At 33.8% G+C, this 13042-nt stretch overlaps 1 protein-coding gene across 18 annotated transcripts in view; it reads right to left on the bottom strand.

The window, feature by feature from the left end:
• Window positions 1–13042, bottom strand: part of ANKS1B (ankyrin repeat and sterile alpha motif domain containing 1B) — a 1271383-nt gene that overhangs the window by 729333 nt on the left and 529008 nt on the right. For all 18 annotated transcript variants that reach the window (XM_039471669.2, XM_074402369.1, XM_074402368.1 and 15 more), the window contains one exon: window positions 5923–6059. In XM_039471669.2, the coding sequence (XP_039327603.2) occupies window positions 5923–6059 (137 nt within the window). The remainder of the gene's footprint in view (window positions 1–5922; window positions 6060–13042) is intronic.

Raw genomic sequence — 13042 nt, 5'->3', positions numbered from 1 at the left:
CTCTCTCTCTCTCTCTCTCTCTCTCTTTGCTAAAGGCTTTTATCTAAAGTATATGTGAAGAAATTACTTAAGTTCCTGGTTCTCAACTTCCTCACCTATAAAATGAAGATAATATTCATTCCAAAAAAAACCATGAACATTAAATCATATTAGGCACTCAAAAAATATAATTATCCTCCTTTAGTGTAAACATTTCTTAGCATTCTGTCTTTGGTACTATCTCTTTTCACCATCAAATTCTATGAATTAGAATAAAATTTTTACCTTAACCCTCACCTCTCTCCAGAACCCCATACCAATATTTCCAATTTATATATTATGTGTCATGTTCAATAAGTCTACAAAACCAAATTTATCATGTCATCTTCTCCCTCATTAAAATAAACATCTGTTCAAGTCTTTCCTATCTTTATTACTATCATTCCAAAATCACAGCCAACCATGCTCAAGTCATTAGTCATCTTTGGCTCCCTTAGATCTAATTCATCTATCTACTGGTAATGCTTTATCCAAAGTGTCTCTTGCACCCAAAACTATATAAAATGTATAAAACATTATAGCCAAGCATTATTTATATTAACATGGAAAGTAAAACAATGTAATCTGCCTTATCAACAGAACCAAGGGCACATGCAATAAACTAATAGCCTACACTATAGTTAATCTGGAAACATTGGCTACTTGTCCCAAAGATAGGGAACAAGGCAATAATTCTTGGTTTTACCACTTCATTGCATCATATTATTATAGTCACAGAAATAAGAAAAATAAATAAAAGGCATAAATATTAGAAAAAAAGTAAAACTATCATTATCCTAAGATGACACAAAAGAACCCTATGAAAATTATATTTTTAAAAAGCAAAAACTACTATAGCTTTTAAAATTAAATGGTAATATAAAACTCAATTGCATTTCTATATGCCAACAAGATGTGAAAGCAATAAATAATACTAAATTATTAACTCAACTCAATGAATAACATTTTTTTCCATGTAGCAAAAATTAAATCTTGACCCCTACCTCACACCATACACAAAACAATCTGAGATGGATTATCAACCTTGGTATAAAAACCAGAACAAGAAAACTTCTCTGGGACAAGTCACAAAAACACTAACCATAAAAGAATAAAATGACAAATATGACACAAAATTTAAAATATTCTGCTCACCAAAGGCACTTGAGAAAATGTATAGGCAAATCAGAGTGGGGGAAAATATTTATAGCACATACATCTGACAAAGAACCAATATCTTGTGGGGTTACAGAAGAATTTATAAAAAAAATTACTACAAATATGTATACCTATGTAACAAACCTGCACATTCTGCACATGTACCCCAGAATTTAAAATATAACTAAAAAAATTACTACAAATAGACAATTAGAAAGTTGAACAAGCCCATAAAAAAAGAGGTGAGCAGATACTTCACAAAAGAAGATATGAGAATTGCCAATAACTACAGAAAAAGGTACTCATCATCATTAGTCACCAGAAAAAATGCAAATTAAAACCATAATGAGAAATCATTTCACACCCAGAGGAATGGCTAAAATAAAAAAGTTTAAAAGGCAAGAATGTGGAGAAATGAAAATTCTCACACATTGCTATTGGTGACTATAAAATGGAACAACTTTTTTGGAAAGCTGTTGGGAAGTTTTTTATCAAGTTAGCTATTCATCTACCCTATGACCCAACAATGCCACTCTTATTTATCTATGTGAAAAGACTTACATATTGTATTCATAGCATGTTCACTCATAATGGTAAACAACAGGAAACAACACAAGTATCAATCAGCAGGAGAATTAATGAACAAATTGTAATATATTAATCCAATGGGAAACCACTCATCAGGAAAGAAACAACATGGATTAATTTCAAAACCACTATGCTGAGCAAAAGAAACCCAAACAGTGATACACACACAGAAAACATACTCACTGTAGGATTCCATTTATATAAACTCCAAGAATAGCCAACTCTAATATGTAAGGCTAAAAATCCAAACATTCTTGCCTCTGAGGCAGGAAGGAGGGTAACTAACTAGAAAAGGGCATGAGGAAACTTCCTGGGGAGATGGCAATGCTCTATATATTGTTTTGAGTGGTGTTATACCTATGTAAATAATTAAGGTTCATCAAACTATATACTTAAGATCTGTGTATTTGATTCTTCAATTATGAAAAACAAGATGCTTTACCAAGAAATATTTAAATAACAAAGCCAACGCAAGTAACATACAACTATTTAGTTAAAAAAAAAAATTGGAATGTCAACAGACCTACCTAATATTGTATTTCAAAGATTTTCATGTATTTAAGTATAAGTAAGTAGAAAATTTCAGCCTTGTGGGCTAATATATTGGAGAGAAAGAGAAAACAGTTAACATATAACTATTTCAGTCAGTCTGAATTTAAAATAGATGGTTTTGGGGCCGGGTGCGGTGGCTCAAGCCTGTAATCCCAGCACTTTGGGAGGCCGAGGCAGGTGGATCACGAGGTCAAGAGATCGAGACCATCCTGGTCAACCCCGTCTCTACTAAAAAATACAAAAAATTAGCTGGGCGTGGTGGCATGTGCCTGTAATCCCAGCTACTCAGGAGGCTGAGGCAGGAGAATTGCTTGAACCCAGGAGGCGGAGGTTGCGGTGAGCCAAGATCGCGCCATTGCACTCCAGCCTGGGTAACAAGAGCGAAACTCCTTCTCAAAAATAAATAAATAATAAAATAAAATAAAATAAAATAAAATAAAATATAAAATAGATGGTTTCACAATCTAGAGAATTTTAAGACATGAAAGAAACAAAGGTGAAAAAGATCAAAAACAGGATGCAGAACTAACAGCTGTGACTTAGTTAATTTTACATATACCGAATAAAAACAAACTCAACAAAGCACTGAAAAGCCTGCAGCTTCCACGTAATTAACACTCTAAGCAGAAACACATGCAATGTGTTATCAGCCCTATCTCATATTGAAAGCACGGACTCCTTGGTTACAATGGATACTCTCCATTCACAGATAGAGTTACAAGAAAATAAACTAGATAAAGGTATACAAGAGGCAAAGGCAAAGGAACTGAATTTGCTCCACATAAGCAGTATCTATTTTCAGTGAATGAGATGAAATTTCTGCCTTTACCTCACTTATTCAATATCATTCTTTCCACACTAAAAGACTGAACACATCAGCTAATGGTCAGACAAAGAGGTGTAAATTCACAAATAAGGGTCACATTCATATTTTTATTTTCAAAGTTCAACACCAGTTTTAAAAGTAAAATTATCATTTCATATTATTAATTTTTAAAAAATTAATTTTAAAAAAGGTCTTGAATACCCATAAGTCAATCTAACTTCACACTTTTTGCATATCCAGATAGAAAGCCAGATTAAATGTGTGATTAAAATATACGCTTTTATATAAACTCACCAATAATTATCTTTTCTTTGGAACAGTAGCTCTTGACCATTTTCCATCCCTGACACACCTGTGATTTGTTAGAACACAGCAGGAGTCTCCTCTTCTATCCATCCATCCATCCTCCATGCACATCCTCTAGTCTCCAAACCCTTCCCTGAAACCTCAGGTCCTATCTGAATACCCTCCATTTCCATGTGAATATTCTACTCCTTCCTTTCGACAATGAATGAGGAGCCTCATTCCTTTCTACAATGAATGAGGAGCCTCCTCTAACACAAATGGAGAAATAAGTCATGCACCAATGTCTCCAGAGTGGAAGAAACAGTAGCCTAATTGAGGTTTTATATTTTTTTGCAATTATATATAAAGAAAACAAAGATATATATAGCTGTTATTGTTTTATTACATAAATACAGTCTGTATTGGTTCTAATTTAAATACCATCATCCTGAATTACTTAACTTTCTCACTTCTTTGTTTTTCTCCTTAAAGCAATGTTATAACATTTAAGAAAGGTGGAGTCCATTACTAAGATAAATATTTAAGTACTGACAGCACCGAGGAATAGGGTCAAGATGGAATTTCCGGCTTTAATTCTACCTTTAGATTTCTTCAAAGTTTACCAAGCTAACCTACACTCAATTAAAATATGTAGAGAAGGATTTATAAAATAATGCCTCAGTTATTCAAATTGTAGATCTATAAAAAGAAACTGTTTTTCTTTCATTGAATGATCAAGTGCATTTACATTAGAGAATTTACATTGGTATAAAAACAGATATATTTAGTAATGAATTTTATTAACATATATGGGTCAATATATTATCTAAATAGCTTTAAAATGCTAGAAATCTACTAGAAACACAATAACCCCAGAGTTTACCTTCATATGAGAGAACCAGTGTCAACAAACATGAGAGAAAGCATCTAAAGCTGGGTTTAGTGAGGTTTATCTTGAAACAAATAGACCCGATAAAATTTCCTTGAAAAAGAGGACTTTTTTTTTTTTTTTAAATGAGATGAAGGTGACACTATGTTATCCAGGCTGGTCTAGAACTCCTACACTCAAGTGATTCTCTGCCTCAGCCTCCTCAGTAGCTAGGATTACAAGTGCATGCCATTGTGCCTAGCAGAAGAAATTTTTGAAAACATTTTTCTCCTCCACATACTGGGTCACTGTGTCAAATGTTACCTGTGCCTAAATGCCCCTCAACCTTCATATTCCATATGAAGATGGAATTATACAACCTAATTCTAAAGATGTGTCAAATTATACAACCTCATGAGGATTTTTCTAACCTCTGAGTAGGACTGGAAGAGGCAAATATACTGAAGTTAGAAAAAGAAACTCAAAATCAGTTGGACAATGTAGCCTCTTTGGAGTGCCAATAACTTTATCTATAACACTGAAACACAAATTGCGCTTGAATTGATGAAGGATATAGGAAACAATTTATATGAAGGTGTTCTATAAGCTGCAGTGGATATTCAGAATCTAAGTGTCATTTTATTAATGAGGACGAAGATTGTAATAAAAATGTTCTAAAATAGCTTATGTTAAAGAAGTAAAAATTTTAAACAACTATTGCTCATTTAGACCTAAATAGTCTTAAAAGTCACATCGGTCCTACAATTTGGCTACAGGATTTATTCATACTCTATATCTAAGTAGATGATGAATGGCATTGATTGAATCCAAAGTCCCCCTGTCTTGGATTTTATGAGGCCCATTCAGAATGAGCCAGGTTGAGAGCACCACCAATTTCATGTTCTGAGTCCATCTGTTGGCAAAAATATAATGCAAACAGCTTTATAAGTGCTATTTTCAATGAAATATCACAGAACAGCTTGTCCCAATGATATTTCTAAAGCTTGCCTGCAAACCGCCTACTGGAAAATCCAACTGAAAGAGAAAGGAGGAAAGACAGAAATCCATATAGGAAAGTGACAGGGATGGAAAAAAGAACAAAGAATAAAGAAGACTAGCTAGAGGACTGTGAACACTGGAGGAAAACAAGGAACAATATTAAATGCAGACAACATTAGTTGAAACCATAAAGATAGAGAAGTTAGAGAAATATAAAAATCACTGGAGTTGGAGGACAGAGAAATAATCACAAATCATGCAGCATTGTCCAGAGGAATAAAGGCAAAAGGAGCAGGAAACAACAGAAAGTATGTAACAGCCCGATAATTGGTGCATAATTATTAAAATTTGTGAGAGAAAAATGATGTGAAATGGCTATTTTTCTAAGTCTCACTTACTACTTAATGTAATAGGCGCAATTCATTTTTTCAAAAATGAATACAGATTTCAGTGTTTATCACCAACTTCGAAGAAAGCAAACATCCTCTTCTCAGTCCCTTATTTTAATTTAGAAATCCACTGACACACCACATAAAATAGCTCAGGCATTGCAATATAAGTGATGTACATGCACTGATTCAAAATAAAAACACATTATAGGGAAAATGATGTCATTCTGGGCACTTACCTGGGGTCGAATGACTTTTACAATATTTTTGAGGGCAGTATCAGGGGATGGAGGTGAGCAGTCAGGTGTTGGGCCTGTTGAGCTGTTTCTATGGTTACTAGTTCCTGGAGTAGTAATTGCTATCTCAGAGGTATTATCTGCAAATAAAAATAGAACTACCATGAACCTAATCACTCAGTTTACCTTTTAAGACTTGAAATTACTTTTCTGAACATAAATTGAGATTTCAACTTTTAAAACTGTTACCAATTACAAGATCATAATGAGGAATATATTCGGTGGTATATTTTAAAGATAATGTTAATTAAATACTTTGTTTCTTTTTATGTGGTTGGGCTAAAGCTTTCCCAATAATCTCTTAAGTGAGTATTAATCTTTATTAAAGTAGGAATTTCATATCTCCTTGATGCATAAATTCCAAATTCAAGACTCCTCAAATAACCTTTCCTAGAAATTCCATAAACTATAGAAAAGCATCCTGGTGAATGAAGCTTGATGAAAAACCGAAATTTGTGCAAAATGGTTTTATAATGTAGATAAATACAAGATAGATAAGTATAGCATTCTACGTGGTCAAAACTAAATGAATGAAATTTCAAAATCTAAATTAATCTTCTCTTAAGTTCAGTATTAGGAGGGAGGGAATAAAGAAAACATGACTTGAAAATCAACAACATGTGTAATATTTTCTTCTTAAATTTGTATTAAAGCAAAATAACATCAAAGATACCATTTTAGAATGTTTAAAATACTTGTGAAAGAATGAAAATTATTCTATAAATGACTTCTGCTTGCACATATAAAAGTTATTTTATTTTGACAACAATTTGGCACACCTCAATAGCTTTTTATGAAAATGCTGCAAGCTCAAATCTACCCCCCCCAAAAAAAAGTTTACTTCTTTGTTGTTTTTAATTAGTTCCCAATAATTTTCTTTCCTAGACAGTTAGATGAAATGATCGCAAAAGAGACTGAGACTGTGAATTTTTTATAGACCAGGAAGTTTTTCTGTTCCTGACCACTGACTACAATCCCCAGTGAAATACAAGAATTTATCAAGGCATTTTTTCCTCATAAAATGCAAAGGGATGCATTATCATAAAACTCTACCTACTATATAAAAATATAATTTAGTCTCACTAAGGAATCCTACACAGGCTCATAAAACAAAAATTCAAGTGTGACACATAGAATTACTTGGATGACTCATAAAATAAGTCTTAAAAGTGTCCAGAGCATCTTCTAAGATTTAATGGAAAGGTGGGATTTAAATTGGAATCACAGAAGAGGTTGGGGTGGTCTTCCGAGTAGATTAGAAAAGTATGAGTCAATATTGAAACACACAAAACATTAGTCAGCAAGATGCTCTGATACTCTCCAATCTATCCCTTCCTTCTTTCATTCATCTAAAAACCACACATGTTAAACTCTTATTTGGGGCAACTATGAGTCAAATATTATGTTACGTTCTAACGATTAACTAGGAAGAATCTCTGTCCAGAGACTGGGTCGGGAGGAGGAGGGTAGGGGTGAATAGGTTAAGCATTGAGGATTTTCAGGGCAGTAAAACTATTCTATTTAATAATATAATGGTGGATATATATCATTACATATTTGTCCAACTCAAAGGATGTACAAACCAAATATGAACCTATGTAAACCATAAACTTTGGGTGATAATGATGTGTCTAGTAGGTTCATCAATTAAAACAATTATCATTTTGGTGCAGAATGTTGATAGTAATGGAGGCGTTGTATATGGGAATACATGAACTTTGTAATTTCTGCTCAATTTTGCTGTGAACCTAAAAAGTTCTAAAAATGAAATCTATGAACTTTTTTTTTTTTTCTTTTTTTTTTTTTGAGACAGAGTCTTGCTCTGTCGCCAGGCACCAGGCTGGAATGCAGTGGTGGAATCTCGGCTCACTGCAACCTCCGCCTTCTGGGTTCAAGCAATTCTCCTGCCTCAGCCTCCCAAATAGCTGGGACTACAGGCACACGCCACCACGCCCAGCTAATTTTTGTATTTTTAGTAGAGACGGGGTTTTACCATGTTGGCCAGGATGGTCTTGATCTCTTGACCTCATGATCCACCCACCTCAGCCTCCCAAAGTGCTGGGATTACAGGTGTGAGCCACTGCACCTGGCCTTTATGAATTTTTTTTAAAACAATCCCTGCCCTTGAGAAGTATACTGTTGTTGGTGTTTTTTTTTTTCTTCTTCTTCTTCTTCTTCTTCTCTTTTCTTTTTGAGACAGGGTCTCTTTACCATCACCCAGGCTGCAGTACAGTGGCATGAACGAAGCTCACTGCAGCCTCAACTTCCCAGACTCAGGTGACCCTCCCATCTGTCTCCTGAGTAGCTAGGACTACTGATGCACACCACCACATCTGGCTAATTTTTTGTATTTTTATTAAAAATGGGGTTTTGCCATGTTGCCCAAACTGGTCTTGAACTCCTGAGCTCTAGTGATCCACCCACCTCAACCTCCTAGAGTTCTGGGATTACAGGCATGAACCACTGCACCCAGCCCAGAAGTATACTCTTAAATTAGGCATCAGGCATGTAAACAAATTACAAAGCAATATAACTTGAGAATTGATAACAGATAAAGGAAGCATGATTTTTGAAAAAACAGAGTTGGGTAGGGGAGCAATTAGACTGGTTTGGACAGAAGACAGCCGTGAAAGACTTCAGTTTTCAGGCAAGAAAGCTGAGAGAAAAGATAAGAAATTAGGGCATAAAGGTAGGAAGAGCATAGTTGAAGCTGTTATTTTATGTTACAAAGAAACTAGAGAGAAGTTTGGATGAGCAAAATGAAGTTTTATTAGAATATAAGTTACTTAATTTTGTAGGCAATGAGAAATATTAAAGACTGAGCAGGAAGTGACTAATAATAATAATAATAGATAACTTATTGAATATTTATTATGTGAAGACAGTTTGCTAAATTTTTACTTATTGAATCTCATTTAATACCCCAATTATCCTATGAAATAGGTTCTATTACCACCACCCCTATTTTATGGAGAAACTCATCTCAAAGTTATATTGCAAGTTACTGGCAAAAAATGATTCAAATTTCAGATTGATGCCATGTTGCCCTTCTGCTGGTTAGCATGTCATAATAGGTATGCAAAATATATGCATAGGTATCATTGGGTTCACAGGAACAGAGCCTGAAGAAGATTGGCATAGCTAAGGTAGAAGCAGACTCTACTTCAAAATAGTGTTGAATCAACTTCCAGAAACTTAAAAAGTAGAACATAGGCACTATAAAAAATAAATAATAAAAACAAAAATGTCAACCATAAAGACATCTTTGGGTATGTTTGTAAGTACTATATAGCATAGTATTTAATATTTGAAAGCAGGAAGATATGTTAAGACTAGAGATCCACACTAGAAGTCACGGTATTAGCATTTTTGAGTTGATGATAAGTAATCAGATTCTGGACATGTGTTGAAATGTTCAGAATTATTGAAATAGACAAAAACTTTTTTTTAATGGACCCTGAAAAGACAAAGCAATCTTGAACAAAAAGAATAAAACTGGATACATTACACTACCTGACTTCAAAATATACTACAAAGCTATAATAATCAAAACAGCTTGATGCTGGCACAGAAACAGACACATTGACCAATGGAAAATAACAGAAATTCCAGAAATAAATACATATATTTATGGTTAATTTCTTTCAAAGGTGCCAATAACACACAATGTGGAAAGGACAGTCTCTTCAATAAATGGCATTGGGACACTGGATATTCATATGCAGAAGAGTAAAAGTAGACCTTCATCTCACACTATATACAAAAACTAATTCAAAATGGATTACAGCTGGGTGCGATGGTACATGCCTGTACTTCCAGTTACTTGGAAAACTGAAGCAGGAAGTTTGCTTGAGCTATGTCAAGTCTGCTATCAAACCATTTTCTTAATTTTAGAAGACTTTTCAGTTCTAAAATTTCTATTTGGTTCTTACTTAAGTATATGATGCCACTAGTTTGTATTTTTCAGTTCCTAAAAACATTTGCAAGCTTACTTTTATGTTAAAATGGCAAGTACAGCTGGTTTTGTTTTTTTTAATCTGACCATTTCAATATCTGAAGTCTTAATAGGTCTGTTTCTGGATTTGTGGTTCTGACTCATGCAATCCTGTTCCACTGTTTGTTTCATCATCAGTTCTGTGTTGCTTATTATCCTACTTGTTACAAGATATACATTTAAATATAACTCTTTGTCCTTTAATAAATGTTAATTTTTAAAAACATCAAAACTTGCATCTTAATACTAGATGTTGAAGTCTGTGAACAATTTGGCTGTGTAACACTAGATAATTTAATCTTTCTGGATTTCAGTTTTCTTAGCTGTAAAAATGCAAATGATTAATTATCATCTTCTATAATGTGTGCAGATAAAATAAGAGAAAGATAACTTGCATGTTATCAGGCACATAGTAGGGGTTTTCAAAATATGTTTCTTTTCCAATTATCAAAGCAAATACTATCAGAATTAAAATAAAATATGGAAAATCAAAGAAACCCCAGAGGGAAAGCAAGAAAATAAATAGTAATGCTTTGTAGACAACACACCCAGAGTACTTGCGTGAGATTTGAGACCAGTATCTTTTAGCTATTAACACAAATTGGTAGAGACAGAATTTAGTTCCAGAAATAGGAAATGATCCTTTGAGGACCTGTATTGGTCAAAGTTATCCAGAGAAATAGGATCAATAAGATATATCTCTCTATATCTATCTTTCTAGCTATCTAGAAAGAGATTTACTATAAGGAATTGGCTCATGTGATTAATGGAGACTAAGAAGTCCAAAGATCTGCACTTGGTAAGCTGGAGATTCAGGAGAACCCATCTGTAGTTCTACTGTAAATCCAATGGCCTGAGAACCAAGAAAACTGATGGTGCAAATTCTAATCCAAATGTTGGCAGACTCGAGGTGAAGAGCTAACATTTCAGTCCAAGTCCAAAGGCCAGAAAAAAAAAAATGTTCCAGCTCAAGAGGTCAGGCAGGAGAAATTTCCCTTTATTTGGCTTTTTTGTTCAATTCAGTCTTCAATTTACTGAATAAGGCCAACAACAGTAGGGTAGATGATTTGCTTTACTCAGTCTGCCATTCAAATATTAATCTCATCTAAAAACACCATCACAGATACATACCAAATAATGTTTAGCCAAATGTGTGGGCATCTCATGGACTAGTTAAGTTGAACTTATAAAATTAACCACAACAGGAATGATCCATTGCAAGGGGGTCATCTTGTTAACTGCTGTTGCATTAAAGCCAGAAGAAAATTCTGGGAACTCCCTGCAGACTGTAAGCTAAATGCTTCTTGAATGTTTTTTCTAAGTATTTTAATGCACAGTATAAGACAGTGGATAATCAAGTACTAAATTATTTAGAGAAGACTATCTCCATCTTCTGAATCCATGAGCTATACTATTACACTGATAATTTTATTTTATACTACCTTGCATTGCTCATTAACTCTTCCAGACTAGGTTATATTTTTTATGAAGTCATATTCTCTTTCCATAGCTCTTAGCTTAATGCAATCCTTTTAAAGTAATAAATGAAATAAAGTAGACAAAGTAAAACCTGTGTCAGTGGCAACCAATACAAATGTACTTAATATGAAGAAAGGTAGTCTGGCTTTTATAATAATTCCATGATCCCTTCAGGGAAAATCCAAATGAGAAGCATATTCTAGAAGGTATATAATAGTTTTAATAAGCTGGCTTCTTCCCAAAATACCCTTGATAATATAATTTACAAAAAAAAAATACCAATTATCCAGGAGACTTGGTAAAATGGAAGCCTGTGACCAAGACCAGTTTTACATGCTCAACCTACATTTCACATATGCAGTTACAAAATATTGCTGATAAAAAGGAAATGAGGCACATAAAACTGCTTAGAGAAAACTGCAAAGTAAACTTGCAATTTCAGATTGAGATAAAAGACCTGCATACCAGATTATTCACTATGAATGTCAATTTTTTTTCTATAACAACAACCTTAGAAAAAACACTTTTAGTTTATTAAGCTTTTAGAAGAAAAATATTCTACAAATATGAAATAACTCATGTGCAATATTACAGTCTAGTATTTTAACATCATTTCCCAGCATGTATCAAACACTTAGGATATCAGGGACCATGATAGATGCTATTCAGCTGAAGAATAGGACTGAGATTACTTCTGGATGGGAACTCAGGAAAGGTGTCACGAAAGAAGCAGGAATTATGAAGGTTTCTGACAGATTAGTAAAATTCAGGCATGAAGAAATGGCTGGTAAGGGCATTCCAAGAGCTGGAAGTAGGTTGAGCAAATGGTAGAGTGATGGGAAAGAAGCACATTTGTGGAATGAAGAATGGTTCAGTTTGAATAAAATATAATATTCATGGAGGAAATGCTAAGAAATGGAGGAGTCATGTACAAAGACTTTGGGCTTTCAAATCAGAACATCCTAAGCTGAAATTCTGTTGTATTTAACTGCAGTTTCCTCATTTGTAAAAAAGGGCCTTTCACATAGTGTTATAAATGAGGCATATATAGATATGTGTGTGTGTGTGTGTGTGTGTGTGTTTAATACATTGCCTGACACATAGTAAGTGCTCAATAAAATTATCTATCACTATTATTATGAGATGTATGAATATAATCATAATAGCAAATATAACTAGATAGGTGGCTTGATGCCTTATCATGGAAAATCCTAAGTATATCACTTGTATCACTAAGTAATCATCAAATGTAAGTATTTAATAAATCCTAATCTAACAATTCATAAAGTACAATTTTTATTTTTTGGTGTTAAGTCAGTGGTTGATAAAATTTTTCTGTAAAGGGCCAGATGGTAAATATTGTAAGCTCTGTAAGGCTACATGATCTTTGTGGTAACTATTGTACTCTCCTTGGGTAGCAAGAAAGTGGCTACAGAAAATATATAAGCAAATGGGTGTGTCTGTATTCCAAGAAAATTTTATTTGCAAAAACAAGCAGTGGACAAGGTTAAGTTTGTTGGCCATAATTTGCAGATCCCTGTCTTAAGTACTTCCTATGGAAATGTTTTTCCTCTTATGGAGAGACCTAGA

Source organism: Saimiri boliviensis, chromosome 7, assembly GCF_048565385.1.
Source record: "Saimiri boliviensis isolate mSaiBol1 chromosome 7, mSaiBol1.pri, whole genome shotgun sequence".
Classification (NCBI taxonomy): Eukaryota; Metazoa; Chordata; class Mammalia; order Primates; family Cebidae; genus Saimiri; species Saimiri boliviensis.
This window is presented reverse-complemented; position numbering and strand designations above follow the sequence as displayed.